The sequence below is a fragment of the Rhipicephalus sanguineus genome, chromosome 4 (assembly GCF_013339695.2).
Source record: "Rhipicephalus sanguineus isolate Rsan-2018 chromosome 4, BIME_Rsan_1.4, whole genome shotgun sequence".
Lineage (NCBI taxonomy): Eukaryota > Metazoa > Arthropoda > Arachnida > Ixodida > Ixodidae > Rhipicephalus > Rhipicephalus sanguineus.
In genome coordinates this window covers 184120772-184142343 of record NC_051179.1, presented here as the reverse complement: position 1 = coordinate 184142343, position 21572 = coordinate 184120772, and the positions used below count along the sequence as shown (strand labels likewise).

Genomic DNA, 21572 nt, shown 5'->3' with positions numbered 1-21572 from the left:
CTCTTCGCTCGTGCAGTGGAATAAAAGGAGTGACATGGCGCTTGCTTAGCGATTTCTTGCAGTGAATATAAAATTAAGCGTGGCTCTGCTATCACAAACGCCAAAGACCTGCAGAGCTGGGGAAAGCCCAGCAAAAAGTTAGGTTCAGCAAGAGCGGCTTCCCCGAGCTCCACTGGTTTTTGGTGCTTGCGATAGCAGAGCCATGCTTTCTTTCTTCTTTGTATGCAGCAAGCCAGTGTTTACCAATGAGCAGAAACTGGTCAACAGACATAAGTGTTATGAAATTGGCTTTCTACTCCACCAGATAACATAGGCTCATTCTATGCCAAGCACCCAAGACACTGTGCTCATCTTTCCTTACATTCTACAAAATCATAGTCAATGAATTTAATGCATTATGAGTGCAAATCAGTGCAGCCGACAGGAGAGGACAGAAGAGAGGACACAGAGCACTGTGTCCTCTCTTCTGTCCCCTCCTGTTGGCTGCGCTAATTTGCACTCCTAATCATGTTGTACTAACATGCCCAATCCCACAGCCTTCTGAATTTAATGCAGTAATTGTCCTGTAAAAAATTCACAGAAGTGAAATAATGTATGGTTCCTTAAAGAACTCGAAAGTTTCCAGAAAAGGGACTGCACTTCCGGCTTTCAACCCATTGATGGCTGCTACTACTTCGGATCACATTGTGCTTAGTGATAGTATACTGCAAGCAATTCTAGGCCAATTTTGTTGGATTTTATTGATTTTCGACCATCTGGTGTTCTTTAACGTGCAGTGACATCACACAATACAAATGCCTCTAGCATTTCGCCTCCATTGAAATGCAACTGCCGCGGCTGGGATCGAACCCACAACCTTTGGGTCAGCAGCCGAGCACCACAACCACTGTAACACCGAGGTGGACGGGCTGCACATCCTGTGTGTGTGCATGCTGACAGTGAGCGCTAGCACTTTAATTGATCCAGTCCTTGTGTGCTCGAAAACATTCAGCTTTTTTTTGAAACTTGCAGAAGAGCAGAAGATGCATACACTCCATTTCTTGCGCATTTGTTGGCTTTTAAACTCCTTTATTTTGTGAACAACAATTTGCAGCCTTATGATCACAAATGGCAGGATAGACAATGTTTTCAGAGCAGGCTGGCGAGAATTCCGCTGGCACTGCTGGTGCATGCTGACTGTGCCAGATTTCTTTTTCTTTAAAAATTCATATTTGCATTTTCTCTGTGTGGCTATCGGAGGTGAGGAGCGTGGGAATGAAAAGGCAAAACTTTTAGCTTTTCAACAACTTCAAGGTGGCGGCGCTTGGCAATGGGAAAGACGAGATGCACCACCTCGAAAAGCACCGTGTTTGTGCGATTCTATGCTCCTGTCTTGGCATTCGCACTGACAAAATTATTTTTTTGCTGGCACTTATAGTGCGTGCTTGCCTAAGTTATATGACACAGCCATAGAGTTTCTCAAACTAATACCTGAAGGGAAATGTGGCGCCAACACCTATGCAAGTTCCCTAAGGAGTGCTGTGCCATCATGGGAATGATGGTATGTGTGTGTGCGAGGCTTGTGTTGGCTGGCTGTGAGCGAGGCTTCAAAACATAGATACAGCTGCAAAAATGGATTCGCTAAAAAAAAAAATCTTCATAGACGGCTCTCATTCACCCGTATAAAATTTTACAATAAAAATTTACTCGCCTGCAGGGCATAATCAAGCAGTGAAAAGATTAAACAGATGTCTTGTTATCTGTCAGCCAACCTTAGCGGCCGGTCGCAACTTTTTGCATTTCATAATGCTGTACATGCATCAAAGCAGAAGTTATCAAAGTTAAATAAAAGTTGTTTTTCTGTAATGCTAGGAAGAAGTTAGGTCAATTACGTGCTGTTTCAGTACAAAATGAACCATTGTGACAGCAAAGAACACTTCAAGCCAGACGCACCTTCGAGGTGTTTGGCCTCTTTGCAAACAATGCCAATCTGACCCGACACATCCCAGCATTCCAATGCATAAAACAGCAATGCAGTGCCAGTTCTCCCTCTAGGTAATTGCAGGAAATTATATGGATACATCACGGATAAGGCCTTCCACATGTTGACACCAATGGTTTTGAAAAATTGATTTTTCCCGCAACTTTCAGACATCCGATGCCCATGTCCCCCCATATACTAATACAGCGGCTATGAGCTGTGTCATTTCTGCAAGCAATGCACACTAAATCGTTATCACTGAAAGAGGCGAAAGGAAACGTTGATGCATTTAGGTAATCACCTATTTAAAGTGTGTAGCGTGCTTCCAACCGCTCTACAAGATGCATGCTGTCAAAACTGCATTTATCCCAATAGGGTTTGTGGCAATAGCTGTGAATGTGATGTGCAACGGCCAGCACGGTGATTTGCTGGTGTGGGAAGAGCCAGCGTTTTCTTGTGGCAGGGGCGGGTGCAAGATAGCTGCCAGGGTGGGCTGCTACTCCTCCCAAAAGCCCACACTCTGCCACTTCTCTGCTGGGAACCAGCAGCTGGAAAGCATGACTAGTTTGGTGATAAGCCAAACACTGGTGCCAGATACAGATGAACCCTGTTATAGGAGGTATGGATGTAACAGACAAATGGGTATAACAGATACCATCCACCCACTTAGTTGACCTCTCCCATTAGTTTGACCATTTTTGCAGGGGATGCTGAATATAGAAGACATCGGTAGTAAAGGACAAGTTATCAGTGAATTTTGGTCAGCAACATTACATATGACAGACATTCAAACCTAAACGCAGTGCCATCAACCGCTAACTTGACTTGTGTCTGCCTTTGGTTATACAATGTAAAAGGAAACAACAGACGCTCACAGTCCCTGTTTATAGTGATGTTACCGAGGACTCCTGATTTGGAGCAATTTTTTGGAGCAGCAAAATTTTCATTTTGGAGCACTTTGGAGCAGCAAAGATTTCCATCTTGGAGCACTAGGAGCAACTAATTTCATTTCCCAGAGCATAGGCGTGCGCACAGGGGGGCAGGGGGGGGCGGCCGCCCCCCCCTAATCACCTAAGAGGGGGGGCACAAAATGTGCCCCGTACATTGACCCTTCTAGTCGCCAAAGAGGGGGGGGGGGGCGCAAAATCTGCCCCATTCATTGACTTAGTAGACTGGGGGGGCGCTGCGATGAACCTTTGCCCCCCCTGATGGGGAACCCTGCGCACGCCTATGTCCCAGAGTACACAGGAGAAGCAATTGTATTTGCTTTCAAGCACCTGAATAATTAATTGAACGTTAACCTGGCTTTACATAGGAAAATGGCCTCCAACATGTCACTTCTGTGCCGTGCACTAAACAACTTCGCTGGTCATCCACCTCACAGAGTGGAATGGTTCATCAATTTTTTTTTATTGTGATAGTAATTTTATGGACCCTCCCGATGGGTTTTTGCCGTCGCCGTTGTCGTCATTTCCCTTCCAAAGTACAAATTGATAACGTAACTCTGCGCATCCTATGTTCTACCCGCGCGTAAGAGCTCCGAGCTCTGGCAATGAACGCAGCTGAAGCGGAGATGAAACGAGCCGGCCGTCTTCGTTGCGCGGAGGGTGCATTTGATAACATCAGCCCACGTGCAAAGCCTGCCGTCGATGGCTCATCAAACAGAGAGGAAACGCCCCGCCCGTCTTTCATAAGGAGCATGAAGGGACGCCAGGGGAGGGGAGGGGGGCTGCGTCGTTCGTAGGGTGCAGTCGCTGGCGCATCCACTATCTCGAGGCATCAGGAGATGGCTCGTAAACTTGCTGTGCTCGCAATGTCTTCGTGCTTAGGAAACTGACAGCACGAAAATCATTTCGGTCTCTAGAGTGGCCATATTCCCATACACCAGCGTTTTGTTTAGTTACGCGAGATCGGATCCAAACGAGTTAGCTGCTAGCCTTATTTCGTATAACAATACAATTTGTTGGTATCGCGTTAACTGCTTTGCCCTTAAGCAAAACTGTGATTTTTTGCTAACCGTCAGCTATTGACCCTGGACAGCGAGAGGCGGACGTGCAACATGGCGTAGCTGCTTCACAGTGGGCCTTCCGACGCCATGGCCGTCAGCGACGGGCCCGCTACTAACAGCTGCGCATATCGAAACCGAATTTCTGCTGCTCCGACCAGGAGACGTGCTTTTATTAATGAGATATTATTTTAAAAAGCAAGCAAAAAATTCGAATTGGGATCCTAGCACTCGAAAGGGCAGGGCCTTTTAGGGGGTATTCACTGCGAGAGCGATTATAAACTTGGATGTGCGGGTGGAAGGAATTATGTGAAAGCTCTTTCGAGCAATGATCCATGGAAAAAGTATATATTTGAGAAAAAGTTCCAACGCGTTCCCATCGTTCACGTGCTCTTCAATGGACGCGAAGCACGGAAAATTCAATATCGTTCTATATATCTATTGCTAGCGTTCCCAGATTTCATTCCGCGATGTCCAGAAACAGAAGTGACAGACATTTAGAGGCACACGTCTAGTTATTACCGAACATAGCTTTCATTACGTGCCGTGCGACGCTTGAAACGGGCTACCAGCAGCATTTATGCAACAGACGACGTCCGCCGATGAATTGCCGCCACACTTTCTCGCTACCAAGTGGCCTAGACGTCACGAGCCCCTGCAGAGAGGGCGTTTTGCTGTCGAGCCGACTTTCACAACAGAAGCTGCGTCGAATCATGCATGACATCGCGGCTTACTCGGGATGCACGTGCGAGCACTGTTTATTTAGCGGATTAACTCTTCATCCGTGATTGTAACTTTGGCGGCCCCAAGATCAAACTGCCCATGTTTTGACGCACCGGCAGCGCAATTGCGGGTGATAGATGCAAACCCGAGACGCTGGTGCAGTTTGGCGCAATTTCCGTCAATATTATCAGGATGGTGCAGTAAATCCAATTTGGCGCAGTTGGCACAGGAGTGGAATCACTGTGTTTATGATAACCTCACCAAACATAAAGTGAGTCAGTCAGCTACAAAACGATTGAAAGCCCCTAAATCCAATGGGTTCGCATGGCAGAGAAGCACTTCAAGCCAAGGGAACGAGTATGACTGTGCGTGCACTTCACAAGCACCTGAAGGAGCCAAGAATGCCGCAAGTGCACGGTGTGAACTCACAGCACAAAACTTCCAATCAAAACTAGAGCTGTGGGAATAGAAAAATTTTGGATGCAAAACGAATTCGAATAATAAAGATTGAGTGCGAATCGAATCGAATAATTTCGAATAATTTTCGAATATTTCTCAAACATTTTTTGAATAATTCGAAGTGAAATTACAGAAAAAATTGCAGAGAATCCCTAAGTATGTTCTTGTGAGATAGCAACATGAAAGTGTTTCTTTTCGCTAGGTTGATGAAGCGCTGGTGGGGTCATGTTTCATAGTTGCCTTTCTTATCAAGAATGAGGCAATGTAGAGGCCGAATTGTATTTATGTACATGATTTGGTGCAACCAAAGTGTTGCCGACAACACTTTACACGTGATAGGCAGAGATGCTATTTCCTCAGCCTCTCCTCCTCTTTCAACTTCTGTGGAAGCCCAACTGATGTGGCAGGCAAGGGTGTGCTCCCTTCAAGTCCGGAGTTCCAAATCTGCCTCGTAGACGTCAATATATAAGAACATCTGAAATTTTGGATGCTAAAAAGCTTCGGCGTCCAATTTTTCGGACTTCCTGCCCAAATTTCAGGTCCAAAACAGCATTAACTGAGCCCCCAACTCTGCCACATCTTCCATCTCCATATTGGAACCAGCGTTTTCTTGAGTTAATACATTTGCGACCGTAGCGGAGCTCAAAAGGCAGCTTTGCCGCAATACGGGGGTGTGATGAGGTGAAGCATATTGAATATATAGGGACCACTTCCAAACGGACGTCGACTGTCTCTTGCCTAAGTTCGACCGTAACGGAGCTTGAAAAGCAGCTTTGCCGCAATACGGGGGTGTGAGGAGGTGAAGCATATTGAAAATCTAGGGACCACTTCCAACCGGACTTTGTCTCTTGCCTAAGTTCGACCGTAACGGAGCGTAAAAGGCAGCTTTGCCGCAATACGAAACTGTTATGAGGTGAAGCATATTGAAAATCTGAAGGGGTCACTTTCAACCGGACGTTGACTGCATTTGTCTTTGGGAAGTTCGAATAGTTCGAATAGTAAAATTTCAGTGCGAATCGAATCGAATAGCAAACACTATTCGAAAAATATTCGAAATTTCGAATATTCGCACACCCCTAATCAAAACGCATTGCATGTGTTGTGTCCACAAGCCTGAAAAATAGCCTGAGTGCACAGCGAATGCTCTTTTAAGTGTTATGCCCCATTTACAACAACTCTACCTAGCAAACGTGAATGTAGCAATCAGCGCTGCACTGTTTGTCTTGCCATGGACACTTGATCATCGTGGGCTTGCTTTTTTCAAAGCTACTGAAAGCTTCAAAGCATGACAATAGCCAAGCTGAGGCCAGAACAGGCTACGCAAAAAAAAAAGTTCGAGTTACAAGTCTCAGAGGCTATGCTTTTGGAGTCTCAGAGGCTATGCGTCACTGCTTGCACAACTGTTCATCTTCACTTGTTTCGCTACCACGCTTCATGCCCACTTTGTGATCGTGTCATCGCCATCGTTGCTGTCAGTGTTTACTGCCGGCCACCAACATCAGTGTGCAACAGACGCCCTGCTACTACACTAGATTTGCTTTACCATCACGCTGTGGTCACAGCGCCTAGAATAGGCTTATCGCTGCTGTTACCCACGATTCACTGCGGACCCTTAGGGTTATAGCTGCCTTCATCACAATGAAGTACACAAGGCAATAAGGACTGCATGTGAGTTCTAACATATGGGGCTGAAACATGGAGGATAACAAAGCAACTAGAGAAGAAGTTGATGACCACGCAGCAAGCAATGGAATGTAAAATGTTAGGAGTAACATTAAGAGATCGAAGGGTGGCAGAATTGGTCAGGGAACAAATAGGGGTTGCAGATATCCTACTTGACATCCAAGCGAAAGAAATGGACCTGGGCTGGCCACGAAATGCGTAGAACAGACAAACGCTGGACAGTAAGAGCAACGAAGTGGTTACCGAGGGATGGGAAGCGCAGTCGGGGTGGACCGAGAGTTAGATGGAGTGACGAAGTTAATAACTTCGCAGGGATAGAATGCAATGAGCTAGCACAGGATGGAATAAACTGGAGATCACTGGGAGAGGCCTTTGTCCTGCAGTGGACGAAAACAGGCTGAGAATGATGATGATGATATGAAATGAAAACATGGTACCTCGCTTATACGAGACCTCTCACATAAGACACAAACACTGCTCCCCGGTATGTGTCTCTCACGCAAAGGGGTTCAACTGGAATAGTGTTTTCTGGCAAGGCATTAACAGGTGCAAAAGAAGCATAACTGTATTCGGTCTTTTCTGCGTTCCAGATCGCGAGTGATGCTGTTGGGAAATTGTATGAACTGGGAAGTGAGGTTATATATTTGAGGGGCACATATGGAAGAAGAGATAACAGTGTTGTACACAGTGACTGACCCCACTCTTCGTAGATGCGTTCATCAGGGTCACTGGAAACCATGGGCGTCAACACGTCCATCCACCGTGTCTTGTCGCTCCTGCAAACAAATGGCATTGTCGAGCTCAAGTTCAGCTTAAGAGAAAAAAGCTTACAGTGTAAAACTACACTATACTGGAGCAAGGTGTGTGACCGGGCTAGTTGGTATTCCATGGCGACATGAACTGCGTGTGAAACACACAAGTCCTTGTCGGTTACTCGTCCTTGTGTGTTCCACGTGCTGTTCACGTCACTATACTGAAACCTGTTTATATCACAGCTGCACATTTTTTCATGCCACTCAAGCAGAGTGTTTGCTCACAGGTGCTTTTTTTGTGTCCACTTTTTCACAGCCCTTATCAGTTACGGAAGCCAGTGTAATGTAAAACTGGATAAATTTAATCGTGAGCTTCATGTTAGGAACTTACTGTACGAAGTTTACATATTCTATTTGCAAGTTATTAGAGGGCACTGCTTGCAGACACTAGTACTCTTGACATGTGTTTCGGTGCTTGCTGATCACTCGCAAGGCTTTTCATCTGGCACCGATGTTCCAAGATGTGAGTTACAAACAACACTTCAGTCCAGCCAGTAACAAGGCTCACTCGGATTCGGCTGCTAGCAGCATCTCGACCGTACGTCCGGCACTGTTCTGTAGCAAGGTGAGTTGGAACAAGTGGCGGCAGCAGTCGGGCAGGCGCGAAGGCAGCGTGGCCTCTGCGTACGCCTGCACCATGTTGCGTGGGCAGTGGTCGAGGACGGCGTAGTAGTCGTCCCCCTTGCGCTTGGTCACCAGCAGCAGGTCGGTGAAGAGGAACAGGTGCAACGAAGTGCGCGCACACTGCACCAGGCGCCCCCAGGTACGCCTCCGGCTGTCCACGGACACCCGCACCAGCGGGCCCCGCTTGACCAGCCAGCGGCTCGACGAAATGAGGGGCACTGCGCGACACTCCCGGAACTCCAGGGTGCGTGAAATGTGGAGCATCTCTTCCATGCGGGCCATCTTGCGGGCGCCTTCGTTGCACTCGGCTACAACCTGCAGCAACATTTAACTTATTAACTACGTGCTTGTTCATGTCTCATCCTTTGATTTCTTTGTGAATTTTCAAGCGTAGTGTAAAGAAGGCTATAGCTGTTTATGCAAACTTTAAAAACAAATCAATGAATGAATGAGTAAATGAATCAATGGATGAATGGGCACTGCCACTCAAATTTTGCATTGTTTTTGTTTTCTCACTTGCAAAAGCTGTCTCTTGCTTCAAGTGACGAGTTCGTTATTACAGAACACTAATTGTCAACTACTGTTTATAAGTACAGAAGAACACAAATCATTTAAAAATTTAAATCTCTTAATTTAAACTGCCGGATAATATGGATTGCACGAGTGTACCTTGCATGGTTGCAAGTATTTGAATGGGAAAAAACTCCCACAAGTTTGAACTTTAACTGTGCAGTGGTTATTTCAAACAAAATTTCTCACTGCTAGACTACCTTTTGGAAAAATGTTGCACTCCATTACTTTTTGCTCAATAGTACTGCACACGTGGTGTCCATAGCAGCGCTGCATAAGTAAAATCTAGAGCTGTGCGAATCGCAAAATTTTGGGTGTGAAGCGAAGTCAAATAATAAAGTTTGAGTGCGAATCGAATTGAATAGTTTTCTAATATTTCTCGAATATTTTGCGAATACTTCGAAGCATAGGCGTGCGCATGAAGGGGGAGGGGAGAGCACCCCCCCCCCGCCCATTCATCTAGGAGGGGGGCACAAAGCCTGCCCCATACGTTTACCTATGGCCACGCAGGCTTTTAGCGACACTGACAGCCGAAGGACCCTGGCGTTGCATTCCAAAAACTGTTTACTTCCAATCCTTACTTAAGAAAAGCCAGGGGCCACGGCAGGCCATTGTGAGAAGCACATCATCACTTCATTTTCATTTTTTTGAAACAACAGGGAGGGGGGGGGGGGGAGGAGGGGGGGAGGAGGGGCTGCGATGATAATCTGCCCCCATGCCCTCTTAATGGGGAACACTGCGCGGGCCTGTGCTTTGAAGCGAAATTATAGAAAAAGAGTTGCAGAGGATTCCTAAGCATATCTTAAATTGCATTCTAAAAACATTAGAGCTCCGCAATGGCGCAACCAGGCACCGTCATTTTGGGCTCTTCGGGAACAGCATTTATCCGTCTTCAAATTTCAAGCTTCAGCTAGGCCCTCCACTGAGAAACACGTACAAAAAACAAATGTTTAAAGCTCGCTTTGAGGCCTCCGATTGGCTGTGTTTACCATGTTGCTTCAGCATGCCTCGCCCCAATGCTCGCTCCGGGAGAGCGTTGTCTGCTGCTTGAGCATCACGAAGTCACGGCTATCGACAATTGTGCTACTTAGTGACACGTTCGCAATCGCTCTGTATTTATGGGTCGACGTATAATTACGCTTTAGTTGAGCAGCTGCAAATGGAACGTGAATTATCAGATTACGATAGTGCGCCACGCTCGTCGTGAACATCGCAGATGCACGTCCATGACCGACTGACTCGTGGGAGCTGCGGTTAGATATTGTGCTTATCAGCACTTCAGACCTCGTGACGAAGACCATTGCAGCACGATTCTTTGTACTCGCGATCGAGCATGACGCACTTAAAAACATCAGGCACCGCGGCCACGTACACGGCGACCGAGCTTACTGCTCGGAGTCGTGGCTAGGCCTAACTTTGTGAGCGCTGATGTACGAGACATATCCGAATGTTGTGGGCAATAACATCGCGCTAGTGGACATTGCAGAGGACATGCAAGAAGCCACAATGTGCTCCGTCACAAGCAACTAATTGCATCGCCCGCTAGATCCGCGGCACCACTGATGGGCATCGGCAGCGGACCCCCCGACCAACGCCTCCTCTAGAAAGATGTCTGCTGCGTGAGCCAAAAACCTCCTGCCCTTCCCTTTCCCTCCTTCCTCGTTTCTAATGGAGGCGGTAGCTGGTGATCCTCGCGGTGGCCGCTTGCAACACACATTTGCGCATGTGCACATTACCATCCATGACGTCAAACCACGTCAGCCCCATTGAAAACAACAGGGCAGCATGTGGTGCCATCTCTCGACAAGCGACCACAACTCAAGGCAGGACGGCTACAATGGGATAGCCAGCGACGCTGCAGGCATCTTTCTAGAGGAGGTGTTGCCCTGACCCGGCTCGTCGCGCAGTGACCGCTCGGAGCACCGGTGGAAGCGCTAGCAGTTTTGCACGTCGGCGCCGAAAAGGCAACACCAAGCACGCTGCATGCCAATTTATCGTCGTTACAATTATTTTCCGTTGTTTTAAACCATTATATTTATTTTCTGGAAGTTTGAATACTTCGAATAGTAAAATTCCGGTGCGAATTGAATCGAATAGCAAACACTATTCGAAAAATGTTCGAAAGTTGGAATATTCACACACCCCTAGTAAAAACACCATTTTTGCACAGAACACATGTGCACAACCTCTGCTCATGCACACTGTGTGAGATGCAGCATCCTTACATACGCAGTGCTCATATGAACAGTCCTAAAGCTCCTTAACGTGTCTCCGAAACTCTCGGATAACACGACTTCCAACGCTAGGCACACACGAAGTCTTTGATGTTGCTGCAGATTACCTGCTAGATAAGGGCACTTATGTACCCGTCCACTAAGATCGTTGCCGCATGGAGCACACGTGGCTCGTTCATGGTTAACTAGAGAAGCACTCACAGCCTTTACGACCATAGAGGCACAGGGCACACACGGACTCCTGCTCTGACCCACCTCTACCACGCACACGCTCTCCTCCCCTTGCAATAAATTGGGAGCGGGCACTTTTTGTGACCGAAGGAAATCTGTCACCACCACACCTGTGCCGAAGAGGCGAAGTGTTCAATGCGCAAACATTTCTATGCCAACTCAACGAGAAAATTCTCCATATGTCCGTCCATTCATCCCATAAGACAATCATCACCATAAAGAAATTGCAGTGCTCCCTGCGTACTGCTGAGCGATCGAGGCTGCGTCTTGCTTGCAGATGTCATTCAAGAACTTCTCACTGAATGCCATGTTATTCACCACTGTGCCACCGCATATCACCCACAAACAAATGGCTTGACAGAGCATTTAAACCGCAGTCTTGGCAACATGGTTTTGATGTATGTCACCTCTGATTACAGCGAATGGGACCTCATTCTTCCCTATGTAATGATGCCTACATAGCAACGTTGCTTGTTGGGCGAGTCAGTCATAATGTAGTTCAGCGCAAAAAACAGGCAACAGACGAGCGAGAGGACAAGGACACAGCGCATATGTGCTGTGTCCTTGTCCTCTCGCTCGTCTGTTGCCTGTTTCTTACGCTACGCCGAACTACATTATGTATGCCTACAATACGGCACCCCCAGTGACGATGGGCTTTTCTCTTTTTATTTTACTCTATGGCCGAGAACCGTCACCTCAACTCTGCTCTTCCCTACCATCCTGACTCATCAGAGGGCACACCATTTCCCGAAGCTGTGCAATATGCAGAAGAATGTTGACGACTGCCTGCTCCCTCACAACTCAAGAAACAAGCGCAACAGAAATTTCGCCACAAAGATGGCAGCCACACCACCAGTTTTCGCGCAACTCTCATTTGGCTGTGGGTGCCTCCCACTTCTATGCTAGGCGTCTCCTTGAAGCTTGTCACCAGGTACCATATGGACCCCACCAGCAAACTTCTCCCGTGAACTACCTCACTGAACTTCTCACACCTACTACAGACCTGCATCACTGAGGCCACAAGACTGTGCACGTAGATCACCTCCAACCGTATCATGAACTTGTTGTCCTCGCAATGCCTTAAGCCACCTGCATGGCTTTGTCTTTAGTGAGGGTGGGACAACATAATGAAGAAGAGGTGCGCCCTGCAGAGCTTCACAGCTGGATTGCCAGTGTTACGCAGCAGCGGCTCGTGCTGCTGCTAGAACTGGCCATACCTGCACTCTGGCACCTCCCCGTGCTGTCCACACCCGCGTTGTACTTCTTTATAAAAAATAAATGAATAAAACAAAATAAGTTTTCTTTCAAGTGCTGGGGTTTGAACCCAGGCCCCCGCACTATGTAAGCGAGTGTCTTAACCACTGGGCTACACACTGATGCTTGCAGAATATGAATTTATCTGAACCATATGAATGCATTACATACACAGGGCAAAACAAATGTAGAAAGAGAACACCCTCTATGAAGGTGTCGTTGAATTTCGCAGTAGTGGAATAAAAGCCCTCTGCAGGACACGATGTAGAGCTGAGGTGAAGGATTGTGTTCATCAGCAAAATTGATACTTCGCAAAGATTTAATGCAAAACTCGCATTTCGGTGGTTGCAAGATGCTCTTTCAGAAGCAACCGTGCCAGACGCTGACGAACGCTGCAAGAAATATGAAAGACACCATGCTGCCAAAGAACAGCATTCTAGGGATGCCCAGAACTTATACTACAATCGTGTGTTTACGCATCACCACTTGGAAAACTCTGAAAGAAGATTCTGTGTGGATTTTTTTTTTCGTCACACCTTAGTGCTACCACCTTAATGCCGAATAGATGTTACATTTTCTCTGCAAGGTCCAAGACGGTGGCTCAGTGTTCATCACTGGTCCGTCCTTCGTAACGAGTGCTTACAAGGATGCCAAACCAAGGTCGGTCTCACCTGGTTGAGGGCCCCGAGGGCATCTCTGGCAGGCGTGCTGTCGGGCACGTGCCGCAGCAGGGCATCGGCCAGCAGGGGCAGTCGGGTGACGCGCTGCATGGGCAGCAGCAAGAACGAGTGGAGACGCAGACCCTGGCAGTTTGGAGCCACCTCCAGGTCGCGCAACTGTGAGGCCACATCTGGCCGCGAAGCAGTGAGCTCACGCAGCAGCCGGTCCTGGTGGCCCTGGTGGGAGCAGTAGCGCACGTAGGAGGCCCCGTTCTGCGAGGCATGCTCCCGCAGTGCGTCGCACACCCGCCGCTCACACAGCAGCGGGCCGTCCCAGGCCCAGTCGAGGCGCGCCAACAGTCGCTCGCTCGCCTCTCGCAGCGGTGCCAGGCTGCCAAACAGGGCATCCCACTCGCGTGGCTCGAGTGTGCCCTGCAACCCTTGCGCAAAGTGGTCCGAAAGGAGGCGCAGGCTGCGCTGGTACGATGCTTCTGAGGTGAGAACCTCAAACAGTGCCTCCTGCTGGCGCTGCTCAGTGTCCGTCAGATGTTCCAGTACTCCACTTGCACGAACCTGCATAGAGCCAAACCAAGCTCGCTCACTGAAGCTTAGAACGACAGAAAGTTCAGCTAGTAGGCAGATAAGTCTGAGAACACAGATCAAGGCTCAGAGTACTAGAAATGAAGCGTAGAAAAACAAAGTGGAGTCAGTTAAGCTTTGTCCTGATCTCTTTTCTTGTGTCAATGTTTGCGCGCCTACCTCTTTTTATCATGAACCACCCACTGGTCCCTAACCCAGACATTCATTCTTATCTTACACATATGAGTAAGCATAATAAGTATAAAGCACAGGCTTGCTTTCATGCCTACTAGTACGAGGGTTATTTGAAGAGTAAGGGCCGTTTGCCAATATTTAAATATTTACAGGTCAGAATAGAGATGTATTTGTACAGCATCGTTTGTTAATTCTTCACAAAAATACTGAAGTTATCGTTCTGGCTCAGTAGTTGTCGGCTTGTTGGGGAATGCAGACAACAGTGTCTGTGAAACTCGTTGCTCCAGCTTGTTGTGAAGTGCCATCTGTAATTTTATTTTTGCATGCAAATGGATTATCAGCTTCTCAAATTCATGGGGAGTTGTGCCTAGTTTATGGACCTACAGTGATGAGTGAAGGAAAGGTCAGAGAATGGTGTCGAGACCTCACAAATGGTCGCACAAATGTGCGTGACGAAGAACGCAGTGGCAGGCCCAGCATCCAGACCAATGAAAATGCTCAACAAGTGGACTGGGAGTAGTGATTAGGCTGACGACTGACTGTTAGTAGTCTGTCGGATAAATTTCCTCTCGTTGGCCGCACTACAATTCACACGATTGTAACTGAAAAGTTTGGATATCACGAATTGTGTGCAAGGTGGTTACCAAAAATGCCTATCAACCAATTGAAACAGCAATGAATGCCAAGTAGACAAGCGTTTTTGGACCTCTACCGACAAGAAAGAGTTAATTTGCTTTCGCACATTGTTACAGGCGACGAGACTTGATTACTTTAAGCCTCTGCAGAAACAAAACAACAATCAATGCAATGCACCTCTCCTCTTCACCAAAACCGAAAAAAATTCGACTAATCTCCTGACTAGAGTCGGAAAAAGATGGCTACCATTTTCTGGGACGAAAAGGGCATTCTTTTGGTTGATTTCATGAAATATGGGACCAGAGCTACAGCTGACACATGCTGTGAAACGCTCACCAAACTGAGACAGGCAATAAAAAATTAATGGCGCGGGAAACTGTTGTCTGGAATCGTTCTCCTCCACGACAACGTGCATACTCACACCGCAGCCAGAACGACGGAGAAGATGCAAGATTTCCAGCTGGGAACTTTTCGACCAGCCACACTACAGTCACGACCTTGCATCAAGTGACTATTTCCTCTTATAGCCCTTGAAACAGTGGCTTGGGGGACAATGGTTTGAGGACAGTGAGAAACTCAAGACTGCCGTTGTCAACTGGTTCAATTGCAGGCAGCGAACTTCTATGCAGAGGAACTAAAGGAACTGGCGCAGCAGTACTAAAAGTGCTTAGAAGTTAATGGTAATTAAGTGAAAAAGTTGGGGACCAAGTGGCCCTTACTTTTTGAATAACCCTCGTACATTGCTTATCTGTGCTCATCAGAGTGTCTTTGAACAAAATGATTAGCTGCTTGGCAAACAGCTAGAAGAATACCTAGGCAACTTACATGACCACAGGGGACCATCTCATACAAAACATTCAAACATCATGCAGACAATCAATCAATCAATCAATCAATCAATCAATCAATCAATCAATCAATCAATCAATCAATCAATCAATCAATCAATCAATCAATCAATCAATCAATCAATCGTTTTATTTTCCACTTCAGGAAGTAGAGGGCATGGGAAGAAAAAGCTCTTGTGAGCTTGACTAGGCTTCCCAGCCGATTACAGTTCAGCATACAGTGACGGTATACAAAAAACTGGCGTACATAAGTATAAACACGCAGAGAGCATACATTATTCATGCACATATAAACAAAAAAAAAAGAACGCAACAGGTGGACGCAATAAAAACATACATCAAAGATAAGTTCAAAGCTGACATTTTAGGTATCAGCTCACGAAAAAAGCATGAAGCGCAGGCCTGCAACAAGAAATATCAAAATCATTTTGCGATAAAAGATTTAACACATAAGGCAAAGTTACTCTTAGCATCTGGGCCCCGTAATTTGTGCGTGGTGTTCTTGTTTCGTACTTTCTCATGAGCCGTAAGGGATACGAAGAAGAGTGTTCAGCTAACTCTGCCAAATCTGCAAGCATTGGAATATTGTTCTTTATTTCATATTTATATCTAAGAACAAGGCGTAAGTATTAAAAACCGTTGGGATATCGGCAGCTCGGAAGAGCTGTGCAGAAGGGTGATCTCTGGCCAAGTTATAAATGAGGCGTAAAGCTTTCTTTTGTAGGACGTAGAGCTTCCCCAAGGTTGTGTGCGTGCCAGTGCCCCATACAAGTTGGCAATAATTCACTTGAGACATAAACAACGATTTGAAAAGCAACAATTTGATATTAGTTGGAAGAACGCAGTTATTGCGATATAAGAGACCAACAAAACGCGAGACAGCTAAACACACGTGGTTGACATCCCACAGCAGCTTTTCCGTAAACCAAACACCAAGGGTTTTAAAGGCTGCTACGATTTCTATGTTTTTGGAGCTATAAGTCAAAGATTCACAAAATGATACGGCTTTACCCTTAGGGCGGAAAATGACCGCTTTCGTTTTGGCTGCATTAATTTCTAGCGCATTTAGTTTCGACCAGCCTTCCAGTGTCGTAAGCATTTCGTTAGCTTTTCTTATCAGTTCGTCAGGATTTTTACCGCTGAAAAATACACTGGTGTCATCCGCATATATAACATAAAATGAGTCATCATGAATATTGACGATGTCGTTAATATATAAATTAAACAGAAAAGGCCCCAGTATACTTCCCTGTGGCACACCTGAGGTAATACCTAGCGTTTCTGACGAGTTCCCATTAACTTTAACATATTGACGTCGATGCGCCAAATACGAGTTCACGAGTCCAGCGGCACGTCCTCGAATCCCATAGTTTTCAAGTTTGGCAAGAAGTATTTTATGATGTAAACTATCGAAGGCTTTCTTGAAGTCAATAAAAAGGGCAAGTACTAGGCGTCTTTCTTCAAAGTTTCGAAGAATGAATTCTTTCTGCGCCAGTAACGCAGTTTCAGTCGACCTATTTTTCCTGAAACCGTGTTGAAATGGCGTCATAACGTTACGTCGCTCAATGAAACTGGATAGACGTGTTAAAATAGCTTTTTCTAAGCCCTTGGAAAAAACAGGAAGTAGCGATATCGGCCTATAGTTAGCAACGTTATTCTTATCGCCTTTCTTGAAAACCGGGATGACCTTAGCGACTTGCATTTGAACAGGGAAAGTGGACGTCATAAGGCAAAGGTTAAAAATGTGGGTCAGTGGGGCTGCAATGAGGTCGATAACATGTTTAACAGGCAATATCTGTAAGTCGTCTCCATCCAACGAAGTGCTGTTTTTAAGGCTACGAAATATGGTGGCCACTTCATGGCTATCAACAGGAGAAAGAAAAACACTGCCATGGGCACTCGGTGAAATAAATTTCAATGCGTCTATACTACCAGTGGACTGGGAATGCGCAAGGAAAGAGTTATTGAAAGAATTAGCAAGTGAAGGACCACTCTTTTCAGTTCCGTTGCAAATCATTTTATCAGGTATTTCACTTTTACATCCAGGATGTAGAAGAGTGGATAGCTGCCGCCAGAGAGCGTCGCTACGGCCACTGCTGCGCTGGAAAATGTCCGCATAATACTGCGTCTTGGCAGCTCTTATATCCTTGTTCAATTTATTTCTATATACCTTGTATTCCGATAGCGTTGAAAGGTCTCTAGTTTTGATAAATGTTTTGTAAAGCTGGTCTTTGACACTGATGCGATGAAGCAAAAAGAGGCTAATCCAGGGCTTCCGAATTCTCTTTCGTCGTGATGCTTTCTTCATAGGGAAATGCTCAGAGTATAGTGCTTTAAATTTATTAATAAATGTTTCATATGCAGTATCTGCTTCTACTGCGCAGTATACGTCATCCCATGACGCATTCCGTATAGCAGCACGAAATGATTCAAGGCTGTTATCAGTTATTGACTGATAGTATCGAGCACACTGTAATGGACGTTTACACGTTTGCTTCAGCGCACACAAAAATATTCCCATATGATCGCTGAGGTCACAGCAAACAACACCAGATTTTGTCATTGATAATTCGACGTTAGTTATAAATGTATCAAGAAGTGTCGCCGACTGTTGTGTAACGCGAGTTGGCAAAGTAATCACATGTGCACATGCATTAGAAGTTACCGTGACATCAAAGTCAAATCGCAGTGCACTATCACCCAACATATCAATGTTGAAGTCTCCACCACAAAAAATAGTGTAATTATTTTCATTGACATACTGAAGAAGACCATCTAAGCAATTTATAAACTCTGATGCAACACCATTTGGAGGACAATAGACAACAGAAAATATGGTGCGGTTGGAACGAAGAGAGAGCACTTCGCAATTATCAGACATAAAAGAACTCACGAATCAAGTGACATTCGAGACCAGAACGAACAAGCACCGAGACACCACCGCCTCTACGTCCACTTGGACGGTTAACAAAATACGTCTGATACATCGGTAATGTGAACACACTGTCATCTGCATACCATGTCTCAGATATCATTATCACATCAAAGCAGAAGCCGAATCGATTCACCAGTACAGTAAACTCATCATATTTGTTGCACATTGAACGAGAATTGATATGAAAGCACTTAACGACACCGGAAGATAGGAACTGAGAACCGATGTAACCTTTTATCTGCTCAGGATTCATGTAGTCAGCGGACCCCAGTGTAGGCATTACAGAGCGAACATTCACATTTCTGCAGTCAAAGTAAGACAATGGACTAGTGAGGGGACAGCTGTCAATATTTGTGACATAAGAGGGGGGAAAAAAAGGTGCAGAAAGAGCATGAACCCGTAAGTAACTTTATTTAGTGAAAATGTGTGTATGATATACTGAATTGTAGTATATGCAAATCCAAAGAGTAATTAATGCGTGCAACCAAATACTACACTATTACAAAGCCATGTAAAGAAACTTGTGTTGATACTGAAGGCACACAAGTGAAACCCGTTTTCCTGATGAGATGCCTTGCCACAGTATCACCGTTTCTTCCGAGTATGCTAATGCCATGGAGGAAAGAAAAAGAAAGGAGGGAGCATTACATCATGCAGCCAGCCTTGGCAAGCCAACCCGTTTTGAAGCCAGCAGTGCCGGGACAACACGTGACCTTTTGCGACAAGATCACGTCAGAAATGAGATTTGCCGAGACTTCAGGGTATGACGCCCGGTAGCTTTTAATCGAAGCACGCTTGTTCGGCGCAGACCGGCCGGCTCACGGAAGTTCAAAAACAGAACGCCACTGGCAGTACTAAAACCTACCATGCGCTCTGACGTTTTGATCATGTGTGGGGCCAACACGGTGGGCTTCAATTGCGTAACGTAATGCTCCCTCCTTTCTTTTTCCTTCCTCCATGGCTAATGCCTGTAAACTGTGGTGCGCAGCAGAAGGGAACATGTAATCCCAATACTGATAGAGAGCACATGTTTCCTTGAGAGGCCAATACATGGTGCATACATGGTGAGCACCATGTATTGTAATATCACCCATGTCTGCAATGTTGGTGCTGTCCAGTGAACAAACACGCTCGCACATGTAGATGGAGTCATACCAGGCTGAGGGTTGGTCAGGAACACATTTTAACAAGCACAGCCTGTATATGTATAAAGAGCTCCATGATGCCACACTACCTGGTTGCATGAAACCCATAACATTGAGTCAGAGACCCGTCACACCACACCATCTCCCCTAGAAAGAAAAATGTACAGCTCCTAATGCCACTCATCATCATCATCATTTTATGGCTCGTTAGGTTCACTGCAGGACGAACACCTCTCCCAATAATCCCCATCCTGTGCGAGCCGATTCCATTATATCCCAGCGAATTTCATTTTGTCACTCCGTCCAACTCGCTGCCTTCCACGGCTGCGTTTCCCATCCCTTGGTAACCATAAGGGAGTTTTAGCTTGAACGTATACTTCTTTACATTACCGTTACTGGATTACGTTTACTGTTTTATCGGAACTCGAGTTTTAGTAAAGCTTTTTAGCTGCCCAAACGTAAACCTTTACGTACGTACGTAAACCATTACGTTTGCGCAAACTACTAAATGGTGATGATAACTGCTTTTAAACTACATTTAATTTAGACAATATTGAATTACGCTGCGGGAAAATCATGAGGTTTTTAGCGTGTGCAGTATCCCGGTATAAGCGAAGGGGTGTAGCAATACCAGCTTACTGGGCGATGGTGTCAACATCTTGTGACGCTTCGTGCAACCACAATCATGGACACGTTTGTTTTCGCTTAGTGTTCTTGAGGGGAAAAGATGATTAAAAAGGCAGCTCATTCGTAATAATGCCGCTGCAAGGCATTTACATTGGGAAAAGAATGCCCAATGTTTCTGCAATAACAATTTTGTGCTTGCCTGGTGCACCTTGGCCCCTCTAGATGGTGCCACCTATCCAGCCTGTCAGCGTCTTAGGCCTCTCACGGTTGTGGATTCGGTGTTCTAGGTCGCTCTAGCCTCGGTAATCCGGCTGAAATAAGGTGATCGTAAGTGGCGCTCGCACTTCGGCTTATTTTGACTTGGCGGCTGGACTCTCCGCGAAGCGGATATCGCGAATAGCTATGAATGAAGGTGGATTTGCGAGATAGGGCCGTGAACGTAAAGCCTATCCGGCGAGTAGTTTACGCTCCGCAAAAGTTTACGTTCCGTAAAGGTTCGCACAGGCGCAGATTCCATCCGGTATCCGGTAACACGGTAACGTTAAGAAGTATACGTTCAAGCTAAAACTCCCTATTCTGTTGCTCTGGCTGTCCACCAGTTGTCTGTCCTATGCATTATGTGGCCAGCCCAGGTCCATTTACATCCCTTAATGTCAACCCTCTCTGTTCCCTGACCCATTGAGCAGTCCTCTGATCTCTCAATGTTGCACCTACCATTCTCTGTTTCATCGTGTGCCGAGTGATCCTCAATTTTTAAGTGCATAGCACTTTAGGGGCCTGGCCTGTCGTATGCTGTCACATGCTGTCATCGTACTGTCACGGGGTCGTGACGTGGACAAAGGAAGCAGTCGACTTGTTCAAGACTAAACTTTTTATTTGGGCGAACCTGTGCCCGGTAAAAGAGAAGTCAAACTACAAGCGATGCACGCTTACACTGATAGCAGCAAACAGAGCGTCGTACATCGATAATCTGATCTGCAGTAAGGCGCGTTGGCATTTATAGATGCGGCGTGGAACATTCGAGCATTATCGCTGGTGGCCACGTTAGTTCCAGGATAATCTTAACTGTTCATATTTGCGCGCTCAAGCCTATAAGAAGATTCTAAAATAATCTGGAAGGTTCCCAGACATTAGAGCGCGGCTTGTGCAAGGCAGCAGCTACACGTGCAACGCACTAGCTATATAAGCATAACAAAAAAGGTGCACGTGGCAGTATGCTGTCGTAGTATATTGTCTTCACCTAGGTCATGAAAGGGTCAGCGTGGCAGAACAGTCAGGTCATCTGCTCTGCGAAGATGGTTACACTTTTGTTCGGGAGTTGCATCCGTGTCTCCAGCAAGACTGTGGCCTTTTCTTTCCGGACGACGCTTGTGAACATTTCCGAGAAAGCGCT

At 46.2% G+C, this 21572-nt stretch overlaps 1 protein-coding gene across 3 annotated transcripts in view; it reads right to left on the bottom strand.

Annotated features, from left to right (window-relative positions):
• The window catches only part of LOC119390955 (ephexin-1), a 117433-nt gene that overhangs the window by 7155 nt on the left and 88706 nt on the right, over positions 1-21572 (bottom strand). For all 3 annotated transcript variants that reach the window (XM_037658666.2, XM_037658665.2, XM_049414988.1), the window contains exons 12-14: positions 13227-13787; positions 8151-8581; positions 7527-7606 (exon numbers count right to left, since the gene is read on the bottom strand). In XM_037658666.2, the coding sequence (XP_037514594.1) occupies positions 7527-7606; positions 8151-8581; positions 13227-13787 (1072 nt within the window). The remainder of the gene's footprint in view (positions 1-7526; positions 7607-8150; positions 8582-13226; positions 13788-21572) is intronic.